Source organism: Thalassophryne amazonica, chromosome 23 (genome assembly GCF_902500255.1).
Source record: "Thalassophryne amazonica chromosome 23, fThaAma1.1, whole genome shotgun sequence".
Lineage (NCBI taxonomy): Eukaryota > Metazoa > Chordata > Actinopteri > Batrachoidiformes > Batrachoididae > Thalassophryne > Thalassophryne amazonica.
The window spans coordinates 28,103,634-28,118,958 of record NC_047125.1 but is presented as its reverse complement, the minus strand read 5'-3'; the positions used below and the strand labels follow the sequence as shown (position 1 = coordinate 28,118,958).

Below are 15,325 nucleotides of genomic sequence, written 5' to 3'. Positions count from 1 at the left end.
TTAATATAGTTGCAGTTTAGTTGAATAATAAATTGAATTTTGTCTCTCATTTGTTTTTGTCTATAAGCACATGCAATATCAATATCAGTGCTCAGATGACAGTAGCTTCTGGGAAAGGTGCAAGTTGCAATAAACTGTGATGCCAAGCGCTAAGGATACATGCTATCCAGTCACAGCAGATGAAATTTTTTTTACTACTGAGCAAACATCATTGTTAGACTTTTTAGGTTCAATGATTCCGCGGCGTGTAGATGTTATGGCGTCAGTGACCCCATGGCCTTGGCGGAGGTTTTGCACTCTCTTGAGTGCTTCTAGTTACCTCATAATTCCATAACATTCAGTCATACATAGTCAAAACTATACCTTTTGGAATCTTTGATTTCAGACACATAATGTGGTATCGCCTTCAATGTGACTGGAGCATTTATTAATTTTGTCCCCTGTGCAATTCTTCAGGTGACTCCTACTTGGCCCCCTATTGAAAATTCAAATGGCTAATGTTATTTTTCTAAAATATGTACCAAAGGGTATTCACAGTCAAATTTTAGTGATTTAAAACCAGATTTGAAGGATTCCTTTGCAAATATTCTGTTATCTACAACCCCTGGCAATAATTATGGAATCACCGGCCTCGGAGGATGTTCATTCAGTTAATTTTGTAGAAAAAAAAGCAGATCACAGACATGACACAAAACTAAAGTCATTTCAAATGGCAACTTTCTGGCTTTAAGAAACACTATAAGAAATTAAACAACTGAATGAACATCCTCCGAGGCCGGTGATTCCATAATTTTTGCCAGGGGTTGTACTACACTAGAACACTGTGGAACATCTCAAATTGAAAAAAGAGGTTTGCAAGTTAATTTGAGATACCGTACAGAGAAGAGGTGAGGATGAGTGACCATGGCACTAAGTGGACCTTATCCATTGTTTTTAGTTTTTAATTCCTGAAAAAATCTGCAGTATTTGCTTTGACTATGCGGGCAAACATCTGATTCAACACTTACGTATTCTAGAACTTGACAGATTTTTGGACAGTCCAAACAGTGTTGGCACAAAACGTCTCATATCTCCTCATTGGATTTTACAGTGGACTGAGAGTTCTTTACTCAGGAAGTACAAAGTTTAAATGTTTAAGGGTAAACATTTGCGTAAGAAGTTCAGTTTCGTGTAAAAGCTCCAAAAACTAAAAACAATGAACGTAGCGTGAAGAAACGCTGGAGTCTAAGGGGACTAAATGGAAGAAATCGTTGAGCTTTAACGCATTACAAGGAATTCATTGGCAGCGTAAACAGGCACAGTGTTCGCATATCTCCTGGGATCAGTGAGCGCCAAGTTGGACAACAGAGGAAAAGTCCTTTGGGCCAACAAAGAGAAAGAGCTGGAGGGTAAAAGGCAGGAGAAATGGGGCATTTCTCAAAATACATGGAAGACATTGCGGTCGCCAAGAGGCAGGGAGAATATAATCCCTAACTGAGGACCATTTGTATATGAAGAGTGTCTCTACTAAAGTGTGTCCAGGCCTTGTTTATAGGCTTTAAATGACAAGTGTCAGAGCTGGCCTCAGGGGGGATGAAATGGGATTATGTCCAAAAGCACCTGCACAGCATCCCAGTGTTGTTCGATATGTGTCGTACGAGCAGCAGTGAGCGTGCGTAGATCCTTCCTGGTCTGGAAAAGACCCATCCTTTAGAAACTTCTGGCCATCTCACAGGTCCTTACCCGTAAGGAGGTAAACACTTTCCCAAGATACAGCAGCAGAGACGGGATTTGTGTAATTTTCAGTCGATTACCATAAGTACTATCCAGACTAGATGATCGATGACGGCAAGATCACTTCTTAAGTTTAAAGTTGTAGAAATGTTGCATGAGAGAACTTTGTTTTTCCAGTAGGTGAAACATAATGCATTTGAGACAAGATGCTGGGGGAACATCTAGAAACAATGTGTTCCAGTACCACAGCAGAGACAGGTCTTTAGTTTCCAGTCCACTCAATCAGATTGGCTTGGGAACAGAGGAAATTCACTTGAATTCCAGTCATTAAAAGAGGAAGTATTCTAAACTAGCAATATTTCCAACTTCCAAAAAAGGAGATCTTCTGGATCATTGAGGAGAAAACATTTGGAGTAGATCTGATGTCATATATTACATCCTAGAGCAGACATAATCCAATAGCTTCCATTTGTACTCAGTGATAAGGGTTGGAATGGAATTTGGGTCTGTTTGGTTTCCATTGAGTAAATTAGACATTAATTAAGATTTTTGGAAGTACTTCTTCTCATTAAGCAGTGAGGGATCTTGTTTAGTTCCAAGGGATCATAGAAGACATTTCTCTAGGATGTAGATTAAAGTGTGTGCTTGGTTTCCAGTTGAGCAGCAACCAATTTTACAGTGTGTGAAACAGGAGACAAACCAAGAGGTCAACCTGTAGATCTACAGTAGATCTGATGAAATGGTTTGGAATCTAGATCCCAAATAGTCTTGGTGCTAACACATTTTTTTTTTTTTTATTGCATCTTAAGTACCAATGTTAGACCCTGTGAAGGTCCATTGGAGATGGCAGACCAGGTATTCTTAAGTTTTGCAATTGGTGCATTTCATAAGGGCATAACATGAAATACCTCTCAAAGTTGGTTTGAATTACGTGTTCGAGTACCACAACAAAATTACTGTCAAATGTTACAGTTGGGTACTGTGATTACAGAACATCCCTAAGTGTACCATTTATGGATGACCTATAGGTGGTGTTATATTTAGCATAATTCTGTCACATCTCAGGTACATCAATGAAAGCTGAAAATATATTGAGTTAGTTTGAGTTCTAATAGATTAACTGAGACGTTTACAAGATCTATGTGAAGGAGATTATTTGATATCTAATGAATGGTGACTAACCATCTTCTTGACCAGAGCTGAAGGTATTCTTTTGGCATCTAAGTGATGAAAGGAATGTGTCTCTTTCAATATAAGAAACTAGAAGTATTCAAACCAACAAGAAAGAAAATGTGTTTGGTTTACAAGAGCAGAAATTTGGTTTTCATGAGATGAGTCGTTTTCAGTGTTATTTGCTAAGGGAACTTGTTTGGTGTCTAGTTGATAAATAGTACATGTTGTAGAGTAGACCATAAGGGATGCAACAGGTTTTGGCTGCCGTGGGATAATGTTGCCTGGAACTAAGATGGATTCCATGTGAAGAAATGAGGTGTGCGACTGTAAATCTTTAATTCCCGTAAACATATTCTGGTCTAGCACAGGGAGAATACGTTTGGCTTCCAGTTGAAAATCAAGTGTTGGATGCCAACTCATTCGGATTCCATTGTATGAAAAAGGGGTGTTCTGGACTGGAGCTGAAGGTGCTTGTTCAGTATCTGGCAAAAAAAAACATCAAGATGGTTCCATCCGGATATGATATACAGTGTTTTAGTTTCCAGGAGGTGAAGCTAAATACGTTCTAGACCTGCCAACTTATTTGGGTTCCAGTAGATGAAATGAGTTGCTATCCAGTAGTTAGGAACTTGTTTGATGCCCGGTTGCAGGAATAATGTGTTGTAGACTAGACGGGAGGTAATTCCATTAGACATGTTCTAGACCAATGGTGAAGGAACCTGTTTGGTTTCCAGCAGTGGAGTTTCCTGATCTGGCTCCAAGGTGTCCTTCACTGTGCTGATCTTCAGTGCTGCTCAACAGTGTTGGAGTCTATCGGGGTCTCATCCTGCAGGACATAATCTCTTTTAAACCTTTTAGGCCTGACAAGGAAAAACGTGCAAAGGTACCTTGATGTGTTGCACTCACCGTCACCCATGGGTGCGACAGGACTTCCTCAGCAGTGAAGCGAGCATCCACGTTTACCTGCAGCATCTGGCTAATCAGCATCTGAGGAACAGGTCACGTGGCTGTTAGCATGCTGCAGGAAACTGAATTCATGTCACATCAGATCTACTGCAAAACAACCTGGAGTCATTTCTCTCAGGGTACCATTAAGTACTGTCTAAATTTTAGAGATGATACACTGAAGCCACCATTAGTTATTATGCTGATGTCCTCAAAAACACTCTGAAGCAATAATACCTAAATTTAAAATACTGAACTCATCCTGTGCACCAGCATGGACTCCCAAATTTCCTTTTTTCATTTTGTCAGTTGTCTGTAGCATGGCCCAAGCAGATGGTCACTCATCTGAGTCTGGTCGGCTTCAGGTTTCTTCCTCAAAATCATCAGAGGGAGTTTTTCCTTACCATTGTCACCTATGTGCTTGCTCTAGGGGTTGGTAAGGTTAGACCTTAGTTGTGTGAAGCGCCTTGAGGCAACTTTGTTGTGATTTGGTGCTATACAAATGAAAGCCGAGGGGCACTGTCATCATCTTGTCATCCTTCCTCCTGTCTTTCTGTCTGTTTGTCCATGTGTTGACAAGCACAAATTAACCCTTAAATTAGCCAAAGAATGTATATCATGTTGATGCCAATGATTATATCTTAAGATGGACCAAAGGCCTTTTGAAGACTGGTCACCTTGACCTATGTTTTTTTGGGGGGGTCAAATTGTTCAGGCCAAGAGATTTTTTTTTTTTTATCATTTTGGTTGTCAATGATGCATCAAAAAATGGACCAGATGCCTTCTGAAGATTGGACACATTGACGGACCCTTTCTTAGGAACTAAGTCAGCTTGGTCAGGACTGACTACATAAACACAATACCACCTGGACAAGTTATGGGATGTTCATTACAGTGATGCATTTGGGGTGGAGAAGAAGACTACTGAAGATAGGTCATCTTGACTTACTTTTTAGGGGGGGATGGTAGGTCGCTGTTCCCCAATAAATGTTGTATTTTGCATCAGCCGAGGGGTTCTTAACAGTAAAACACCTTATGTTTTAAACTTGCACCACCTAGCTGCTTCTCAAAACCATCTGCTTACAAAAGGGGTGGTTCCCATTTACAGCGGTTTTACAAAATTTTCATGTCTGTGGAGGTTTTTGTTCTAGGTCTTGTTCCACATTGTGAGTCCATCCATGCTGAGAAAACAATAATATGAACAACTGGGTTTAACTACGTGGTTTTTGTGTTCTGGATACAGCAGTCCAATGGCCTCGATATCGGATGGTTTCATTATTTGGGAAAATGTCCAATCGGGATTTTGCGCGTTACCTTGGCAGGCAGGCTGATGTTGTCCCAATCTGGAGACGGGAACTCCAGCTTCCTCTGAGGATCTGATCAAACAGCTCTTCCTGGACATTATTCTCACTGATGAGGGAATAGTGGAATTCAAAGAATCAAGGATAAAGACTTGAACAAGATTCAATCAGAAACACATTGGAACCACAAGGCGGGCTTTGGATTTTTTTTTTTTTTTACTTTTTTAAAAATATATATACATATCACACTTGTAAAACACTAACCCTCATTAATCACATTAACCTGACTGAGTGGTCATAAATGTCATTGGGTCTCTGATTGGTTTTTCTAGATGGTTTTTGTAGATTGGTTTTTGTGGGATGATGTTGTACCTACTGACCCTTCTGAAGGGCGGAAACCCACACAGCAGGATGTAGGCGATGACGTCCCGCCGCCCAGATATCCAACCTTTAGGCCCGTACTGCGACCACAAACACAGCAGGTAATCACACATAAGACTGGAACTAAAGGAATAAAACATGTATTGGAATAAGCAGGAATATAATATAATAGATGAGTACATGAAAATCAGTTCTTAGATATATTTCATCCAAAGAAAGCAGATTTAAAGAATGCTGGTTTGAGTATTTTGTGTTGGAAGCACAGACGATGGACACCAACCTAATGTGCCGACTGGATGTCTTTGAATTTTGTTTCTTTGGCAGCTCTTTCTGTACCACTGTAATGACTTTGACGTTCGCAAAAATACACTATGTGTGATGTACCACTAACTCCGTCTTACCCGGTTTCCGCAATGATCTCTGGGGCAACATATGTTGGCGTCCCACACACCGTGTACAGCGGTCCTTCCACCACCGTTGCCAAACCAAAGTCTCCCAGCTTCAATGACTTTGTGCCGTCTGGATACTCACAAACCTGCAGTATAAGAAGGCAAAAATTCTTCCAACAATCCAAAATAGACAGAGATACTACTAGGGGAGCTACGTCCACTACCTTTGCACCCCCAAGGACTAAACCAAACCAGCTGTTTTAGATTCCATAGACGACCCCAAAACACAATTAGGATGTTCCCAAAAATAAAAACTGGCCTCAAGCCAGTTATCCAAGATGGCCACCAAAATAGGGTCTTTCACTAAAACACCTTTAAACAACATAGAAGCAACATAAATATCACAGAGATTCAATGGGAAGACCATTGCAGGTCACAGCAAACTCATTTGTGCCTAAACTAAATTCATTCATGGGTTTAACATTCAAAATGGCCGCCAATAGACCCTATCATTAAATACATAGTAGGAACAAACAACAGACTTAATAATAAATCATTGGTGTTTTAGTGAAAAAAACATTTTGGTGGCCATCTTGGACACCATCTTGGATAATTGGCTTGAGGCCAGTTTTTATTTTTGGGAACATCCTGATTGTGTTTTGGGGTCATCTAAGGAACCTAAAAAAGTTGGTTTGGTTTAGTCCTGGGGGGTGCAAAGGTAGTGGTCGTAGCTCCCCTAGTATACTTCCCCATCGATGGCAGGGAAATGAAATGGACACATCCCTGGTTCACTGTGAACATCATCCAACTGGTTCTTTGCCGCATTATCCATCAGGAAGCACGGCAGCAAATGTCTCTAACTGGAAATGTTAATGGGCGTGAAATTACTTAAATCCATTAAGGGGCTCCTGACACCGCCAGCTTTGTGCTTTTCTAAACGAAGTATAGTTACGTACCAGCAGGTTCTCTGGTTTGATGTCTCGGTGGACGATGTTCATTCTGTGCAAGTACTTTATGGCTCCGGCCAGATTGTACACCATGGCACTGGCGTCGCGCTCGCTGCACTTGGTGGAGGATGTGATGGCATCAAAAAGGTCGCCGCCCTGAATGTGGGGTAAAACGAAAACTTTATTAGCTCTTTAAAAGATAGTTGCGTTTAAAGAAGAAGGAGCAGAGGAAGTTGATGAGGCACCTTTACAAGCTCCATGACCAGGAAGAGCTGAGTGGGCGTTTCGTCCACCTCGATTAACTGGATGATGCTGGATGTCGAACCCGTCGCAGCACTGCCACTTCATTTTCTATCAGGTGCTCCTGCAGGCACAGTCTTATTTTTTTTGACAAGCCGAAGCTGAGAAACAACACTTTGATTGACGCTTGCGTGAGCAGCAAGCCTCAAATTCCATGTCAGGACTTACTGAAGCGGATCAGTGACAAGTTGGTGGCGGAAATGTGTGGACACAGTTATTTTTGCAGCTAGCAAACATTGCACGTTTGTTTGTGGGAGTTTCCTTTTCGAGCACAATCATGCAACCGGATTTACTAAAAACATGGCACATTTATTGAGAATTGTCTGTTTTGTCATATCTTTCGTAAATATCACTTTAGATTAAATTTGATTAGATTAGATAGAACTTTATTATTCCATTGGGAAGACTCCCTCAGGGAAATTGAGGTTTCACTAGCATTGTAAGCAGAGGGTAAGAAGCACACAGAGTATCAAAAGTGAAAGTCAAAAACAATTCCAAAATATAAATACAAATATATTGACTATTATTGTTCCTCTCCTTCCCGTCCCCTGTCTTCCTGTTACTCCTCCTCCCTCCGAGTGAGGAGTTGTACAGTCTGATGGCCTGAGGGACAAAGGAGTGTTTCAGTCTGTTGGTCCTGCACTTGGGAAGGAGCCGTCTTGACTCTCAACATCTTTTACTTGATGTTTCTAACTGGCTGGAGGTTGTGGCATTAAATGCATGATTTAATTTGCTTATTGATAATACGGTTGTAGTAATCCACTGTCAGGTGCAGCGTGCATCAAATACTCTGCAACCAGCAGATGGTTTTTTGTTTCTGCTTTGTGCATTTAACCGTTTTAAAGCACCCTTTAAGTAATACTGATCGGAAAATCTATCAGTGCTGTCAGTTTACCTTCCCACAACATCGAGCTTTGTCAATTATCTTCAGAGCAAACTCTTGACCCGTCGACCTGTCAATGAAATAATCACTAAATACATAATAATAATAATAATACTTTCAAGATAGACATCAACAGCTTGACTGAAATGATATTTAAAGTTTTAAAAAAATAACTAAAAATCTTTTTTAGCTTTAAAAAATGATATATAATTCAATAAATTGATATGTGACATTTTTTAAAATTATGTCCAAATATTGCTTTATTGTTAAGTGGAATAAACTTAGATTTATTACTTTTTTACCTCTCCACGCATTCTTTCACCACAGCAAAGTTCCCGTCTCCTATGACTTTGCCAATTTGTACTTCTCATTTATGGTGGATGAAGAAATGCAGCGATTACCGTTTACTGTCGGAGAAGAAGAGTTCGTCAGTAAAATGGTTTCAGATTTTCAAACACAAACATTTGCTGACATTTAGCTTTCTTTGTCCAATTCAAACTCAACTGAAAGCAGTTTAAGCCCATCTGTCCTCGGTGTAGAACAGTAAAAATAAGACAATAAATAATTTTGTTTAAGCTGGTTTGTAAATCTCTCAAAGAAGCTTAAAGGCACGTTTTAGTTTATTCTGTTCAAATCCCTGTTTTAAAGCAGTTTAAACATTAACTGACATCCGGGTGAATGTGAGGCATTACTGTAAAGCGCTTTGAGCATCTGATGCAGATGGAAAAGCGCTTTAAAAAATGCAGTCCATTTACCTTTTAATTTAAAAGCAATTTAAAGCACTCAATCTATGTTGTAAAATTGTTTGGTTTAAGTCCACTGAAAAAAGAACCAACTTAATAATGTTTCAATTGGTTACACCTGAATGAATTACGTTATTTAAAATTAAGTTAGTAAGTTAGATCAACTCTAATTTACTAATTTATTTAAAAAAATAATTAATTTGAGTGTTAACAATTGAAACCATTCAATTAAGTTGGTTCAACTGTTGTCTTTTTTGATATTACTGTACAAATATCAATTTAAAAACAGCTATTATCTAATTTAAGCAGTTTAAAACGACTTAAAAATGACATCTTGGTTTAAATAATTAGTGAAGTGGTTGATGAATAGTGTTTTTTTTTTGTTTGTTTTTTTTTTTTTGATTGATTGATTGATTGACTGACACTAACACACCTTCAACAGTGGTGTCATCGGGTGGCTCCGCCTCCCCGTTCATGTCTGTGGATGAGGCTCGATGAGGAGACACCTGTAGGGAAAAATATTAAAGAATGTTTTGTATCTTATGAAAAAGAAAAAAAAATTCTACATGAAACAGGCTAGAAATCATGTTTTTGTTTGTTTGTTTGTTTGGTTTTTGAAACCATAAGTGATTGTTACATTTTGATTTATTTTTTTAATTAACTCATTATTTTCATTTATATTCTAATTTTATTATTTTTGGGTACTCCGGGCTATTTCTTGTTACAACTCCAGTAGTTTTATTCATTTGTGATTCTTGACAATATGTGGAAAAACTCAAATCAATTAATTACATAATCAATCAATCAATCTGACCTTGAGGCTGCGTCTTGTTCCAGGACTGGTTGGGGAGGGGCTAGACCTCGATGCTTTCCCTGGTGACTGCGGTCCAGAGGCCTCATTGGCTGTAGGAAAGATAAAGCAGCCATGTGATTGGTCACAGTGAAAATTTCAAGGACCATTTGTGACCAAATTCCGTCATGGACGATTGTGCTGTGGTCTCTGAACTTTTTGGCCAAAGCTAGAACATCCAACCATTACTGACTCAACGAATCCTCAAAATGTCTAAATTGTAATTATTAACACCAAAATTTGACTTTAGAAGAAACAGAGATGATTCTGTAACTGAAGGGAAATACATTTAACTTCTTGGGCTGGTAAATTCTTTAGAAATGCCCTTGAGAAGGGCGTGGCAGGTAGTTATCACCCTAGAATGTAAAATATTAAGGACTTTAGAGGAAATGTAGAGTAGAGAGAAGGTTTGACAGCTTTAGCCAGGAACGGATTTATCTTATTAATTATTTATCTGGTTTATAGATCAATGTCTTACCTGGTCCAGGTGATTTTGTTCTGGGTGGTGGTTTTGGAGGCGTCTTAGAGGAGGGCAAGGCAGAGCTACTAGGAGTCTTGGGAATTGTTGTCTTCTGAGGGGCGGTGGATCGAGACACCTTTGCTCTGCATTCTGAAGTTATTATTGTAAACAAAAAAAAAATTCAGATTGATGAAAAATCAAGGTTACTCAGCTAGCCTGCATGTACCCCTCACCGTTGACGAAGGCTTGCGATTTGCCGCTATGTGTCAGCACAAAGTCATCCTGGGCATAGCGGAACTTCTCCGGGCCACACGCCAAGAACACGTCATCATCGGTGAAGAAATCCTGCAGACACGTCAACTACACACAAACAAAATATGTGTATGTCAGTTATGACAACGTAGCTGAGGTTTTCAGTTACAGTGAATTAATATGATTGACCACAGACCAAAATGTACATTTTCATGCATCTGGGTGTTTTTTTTTAATATATATATATATATATATATATATATATATATATATATATATATCTATATGATTAATTCTAACTCTGATTCTCAATTTGGCTTCTCCCCCAAACCTTTGAATCATAAAAAGAAAATATAAAATTAAAATAAAAAATGCACGTTTTAGTTTGTAATACTTTCAGCTATTGTTATAAACTGTATTTTGAATGCGGTGTTTCACTAACCAGACGTCTCCTCCTCCTCCCCTCTCCTTCCTCACCCATCACCCTCCCCTTTCCTATCCTCCTTTTGTCCTTGATGTTGGCGTTTATCTCTAAACCCGGTGTTTCTTCTTAAAACCCCTTGTCTGCTGCACACTGTGTTTCTACGGAGTCGGTGGTTGTTAATGCATGAGCGGGTGCCATGGTAACCTGTGTGGACGGGATCCCGGCTCTGCTTTTCGAAGTGGTGGCACAAACTGGAAAAAAAAAAAAAAACCCAGAGGACCAGAACCACAGTTTTAACTGCACTAATGTAACATGGGGTTGCAGCGATTGACCTTTTGTCTCTGTAAAGGGCGCATGTCGCGTGCAAGACCTGATTTGTGTCCCCGCAACACGCATTTAATTACATGTTCACGCACACACAAGGCGGGCCTTGTTCCATTCAGACTGGATGTGAAATGACTGAAGTGGTGTGAGGCAGATGGAGCATCTGAGAGAATAAAAGACTGATGCACTGCCTTCAAATAAAAGCATTCATTAAGCATCAACACGCTGGTAGGAGTGGATTAAATTGTGGATTATTTATGGTTTAAAGCAAAATGCATCATCACAAAGGGTAAGAAGTGTTTTCTCATCCCAGGGGCTGGCTTTGGACGTCTGCTGTGGAATTTATGCTTTTGTGTTTGCAGAAAAAAATGATTTTCACAAAACTCCTGTCAACCCTTCTAACATACTTTTCTTAGCTCTTCTTTTATTTTTTATCTTTATTGTCAACAGCTTATGTTAAAAGTGCATACTAACAGGTTGAATTTTGTGAATGCTTTTATTTTGAAAGCAGCCTATAGTTGCATTGCTTTGATTTTAATATTTCTGGAGCGTCGGAGTAAATTTGAACACTTCCGAGCTTATTGGACAGTTTGTGTGGTTAAAAATAGCTCAGACCAGTCAACACATGATGCGTTTGAATCCACACAAAAAGAGTGTAAGGAAGGATCAGCGAGCAGTCGCTTCGACACCATCAAAGAAAAACCAGATGCAAGCAAAAAATAAAATAAAATAAATAAATCAAAGCTGAGCTGACTGAGGTGTTTCCAGGATTTAAACAGACTCACTCTGCTTCTCGTCACAGGAAAACATATTTAATTTTCACAGATATATTAATTTATTGTTATAACGACATAGAAATTATTTGTTTTTTAATACAGGTAACACATTCAGTAAATTTCGAGCGCTGCTTTCCGTGAAAACAAGTATCTGCAACGTGATTTTAAATGAATGTAATTAAAAGATGATGTAACCACTGTAGCACCACTAAAGTCATCGTGTTTTTTCTCACCTGTTTCCCGTCCAGCGTGTACAGCCGCTTCAACCGCACCCGAGTCCAGCTTGATGGCCTCAGTGATGTCCAGCCAGCACTTGTTCGAAGGAGTGGGGCCGTCTTCTTGTTCAGCAGGATCCTCACCGCCTTGCGAGGCTTCACGAACCGCTGCGAATGACCGCACCAGCTTGGGCTTGATGAAGTCTTGCTCTCTCTGCCTCCTCTCGGCCCTTCGGGACGTCTTTGGAGCTGGGCGCTGTACTCACAGACACTCCCCCGCCGATGCCGCGGAATGGCCTGAGCCTGAGCCCGAGCCCGAGCCTGAGCCAGCGGTGCTGATCCCGGTGCTGGCACCAGGCTTTCCAGCTCTGGATGGAGATCTTGGTGGTAGTCGACCTTCCGGTAAGGCTCATTGGGGCGCAACGTACATTCACCTGAGCAGAAAGAAGGGAGAGTTTCAGGAGGCTGATTCTCTCCGTCACATCCACAGAAGCTTATAAAACCTTCAGAGTTGTCATGAGTGTCTTGGTGGCTTCCCTCACTCATTTCCTTTTTACAAATTTTAATGCAGACAAGACCGAATTGTGTATTTGTGGCGCAGCGTCCGTCGTAGTCATCGTCTGTTTATTGCGATATCTCTAAAACTGTCTCACTTTGTTTCTGATTTGGCAAAGGCATAATAGGGTCATCATTGCGATTGTTCCTGTCTAAAAATTATATTCGTAGATTCGTTCCTTTGGAAATGGCGGCCATTTTTTTATTCCGAAAGCCATTTTGAGCAGTTTCTCAAAAACTGTCTCACTTTTTTCTAATTTGACAAGGGTGTAATATGGGTTATTGACATATTTCACATCAAAAAATGATAGCTATAGATTTGGGGTTTTTGTTGTTGTTTTTTGTTTGTTTGTTGTTTTTGAAATGGCAGCCATATTTACGCAAACCATCTGATAACTTTTCTTTAAATTTAACAAGGACGCAGTATTACTCATTGACATTGTTTCCATCACAATATTATTTGCGTACATTTGTTCGTTTGGAAATGGCGGCCATTTTTATGCAGAAAATAGCCAGAGTTCACATCCTCCTTGGATCTGATTGCTCACAAATCAATTTGGAGGTTTTTTTTCTCTTTTTCTACATTAAAGTTGGCTAATGATAGACTCACTTAGAAATTGCCACATTGTGTATGTACGTGAGTGCACAGAGGATGTTGGGTTCAATCACATCTGACTGTGAACCGTTCGACCTCTGCTGTTAACAGGAGGCGTTAAAACTGGATGTTTTACACCAAACAGTTGTGGTCTCGGGTCATCGGGTTCACCTCATGAATCCATCGTTCCACACGATGGGTGTCAACCTGTAAGGGATTGAGCAAATACCAGGCTGAGTGTGTGTATGTGGGTCAGGTGGTAGAACTGGTTTTCCAGGGAATGACACACGGACCAGCATGACCTCGAGCAACACACTGAATGGCTCCCCCTGCAGGCCACGTTGATACCACTCTTTCTCCTTTCCTCCCCCCTGTGTTGTATCTTTGTCTCTGCTCCTCCTGACTCCCACTTTGCTCTTTAATCCAGGATTACGGCAACAAATACTCCACTCGATAAACAAAAATATGACAGACCTCCTGTCTGTCATGGACCAGGTTCAGCAAGGCGGCACTGCTGCTTGCGGTTATAAGCTCAATTCCCACCAGATGTAAAGACGCAAAAGTCTAAAGAGACTTTGGTTGACAATCGCATATTTAACAAAAAATAATTACTAGTCCCCGCCCTAAACCTGGCCACCTCTCTATAGCAGCTACATGGTAGAGATGCGTGCACACATGTTGTTGTGCATTTTTTTCTTCAACACAAATATTAAACCTTGTGTTTTAGAAACAGGAAGTCCTGATCGTCCTGGATGACCCAAGTCCCGCCCCTCAGATCATCTGTTGGGCGAGTGCAGGATCAAACCAACGTCCCATCTGTCATCAAGCCTTCAGAATGTCTCCTGGACTTGGACACCCAACCAGATCCTGTGTCTGATCACGACAGCCAATTAAAACCAGTGTTAGAGGGTTCTGACCTATCAGAGTCAAAGGTGTGGAACATTTTAAAAAGTATTATTTTAAGGCCTTTAAAATTGTGATTATTCGGGAGCATAGTTAAGGAGGTCACCCAGTGAAGTTAGCACGTGTAGACGACAGCAGCCATAAATCCAATTGATTATAAGAATCGTTGGTAGAAACTTAAATAATAAAACAACCTCGCTACATGAAGTTAGCGATCACAGCTGCATTTGGCTGAGAAATGTGACAGCGAGCCATGTATTTGCATGGGATTTGCCCTAGGGGGTGATAAATATACATGGATATGGCTGCTTTAGCTACATTTTCCAAATAATGCTTTTATTGTAGAGAATTTAACATGATTTTATTTTATTTTTTTCCCCACAGTCCATCCTGCCTGTACAGCAAACTGCCCAGAAGGAACCTTTAGACCTTCCGCCTGACAGGTTGGACTCTCAACATGTAATTTTAGTCTTTTTTTTTTTAATGTTTATAATGAATAAAACATTTTTTGTGTGTGTTTAGTGGTCCACGGTGCATCGCCTTGTTTGATTACGAAGGAGAGGAGGAAGACGAGCTCACCTTCTGCCAAGGTGATGTCATCGTCCTCATGGAGGTCAATGGGCAAGAGTGGGGGCGGGGTCAAATCCATGGGCGTATAGGAATGTTCCCTCTGAGCTTCACCATGGTGATGGAGCCCCTCCCACAGCCGGCATCGCTGTCTGTGGAAAGTGAAAAAGACTACAGCAGACACAGCAGCAGCTGAAAGTCCTGGTGAGCTGAAGGAAGTGTCCCACTAAAATAAGACCTTTCCTACCTTCTTTTATTTTTCGTTTCTAACATGTTTATCTGTTTTCATAACAGCACCAAAGACCTCACAGGACCAAGAATCAGAGGTGACTCTCTTCATGATTTCATACATGAAAAGCTGTTTGGATATTTTGGACCTTTGAAGGAACTGAAGAGTCTAAAATGGACACGGCCGTCATATTAGCTAGCAGTGTCACATAACGGACTATAAACAGTTGCAAAATTTTATTGACTTATTTAGTTAGCTGTAATTCCTAACCTCTAAAATGCATTGATTAGATTAGACAGAACTTTATTAATCCCTTGGGAAGACTCCCTCAGGGAACTTGAGGTTCCAGCAGCATTGTATAGAAGCACACAGTGTCAAAAGTGAAAGTAAAAAAGTTTGC

At 40.3% G+C, this 15,325-nt stretch overlaps 1 protein-coding gene and 1 pseudogene across 1 annotated transcript; one reads left to right on the top strand and one right to left on the bottom strand.

The window, feature by feature from the left end:
• Positions 1–3,367: 3,367 nt before the first annotated feature.
• On the bottom strand, positions 3,368–12,754 carry LOC117505432 (annotated as a pseudogene).
• A 1,224-nt stretch (positions 12,755–13,978) lies between these two features.
• On the top strand, positions 13,979–14,907 carry LOC117505431 (endophilin-A2-like). Its single transcript, XM_034165074.1, has 3 exons — positions 13,979–14,158; positions 14,514–14,572; positions 14,652–14,907. Exons 1-3 carry the CDS (start codon positions 13,979–13,981, stop codon positions 14,890–14,892), a joined length of 480 nt encoding a protein of 159 aa, XP_034020965.1. The 3' UTR covers positions 14,893–14,907.
• Positions 14,908–15,325: the final 418 nt, after the last annotated feature.

Excerpts from the sequence above, each read along its gene's own strand:
- LOC117505431 (XM_034165074.1), top strand. The coding sequence starts at position 13,979 with ATGACCCAAGTCCCGCCCCTCAGATCATCTGTTGGGCGAGTGCAGGAT. Across the intron at positions 14,159-14,513 it reads CTGACCTATCAGAGTCAAAG|TCCATCCTGCCTGTACAGCA; the intron begins GTGTGGAACATT and ends TTTTCCCCACAG. Across the intron at positions 14,573-14,651 it reads TTAGACCTTCCGCCTGACAG|TGGTCCACGGTGCATCGCCT; the intron begins GTTGGACTCTCA and ends GTGTGTGTTTAG.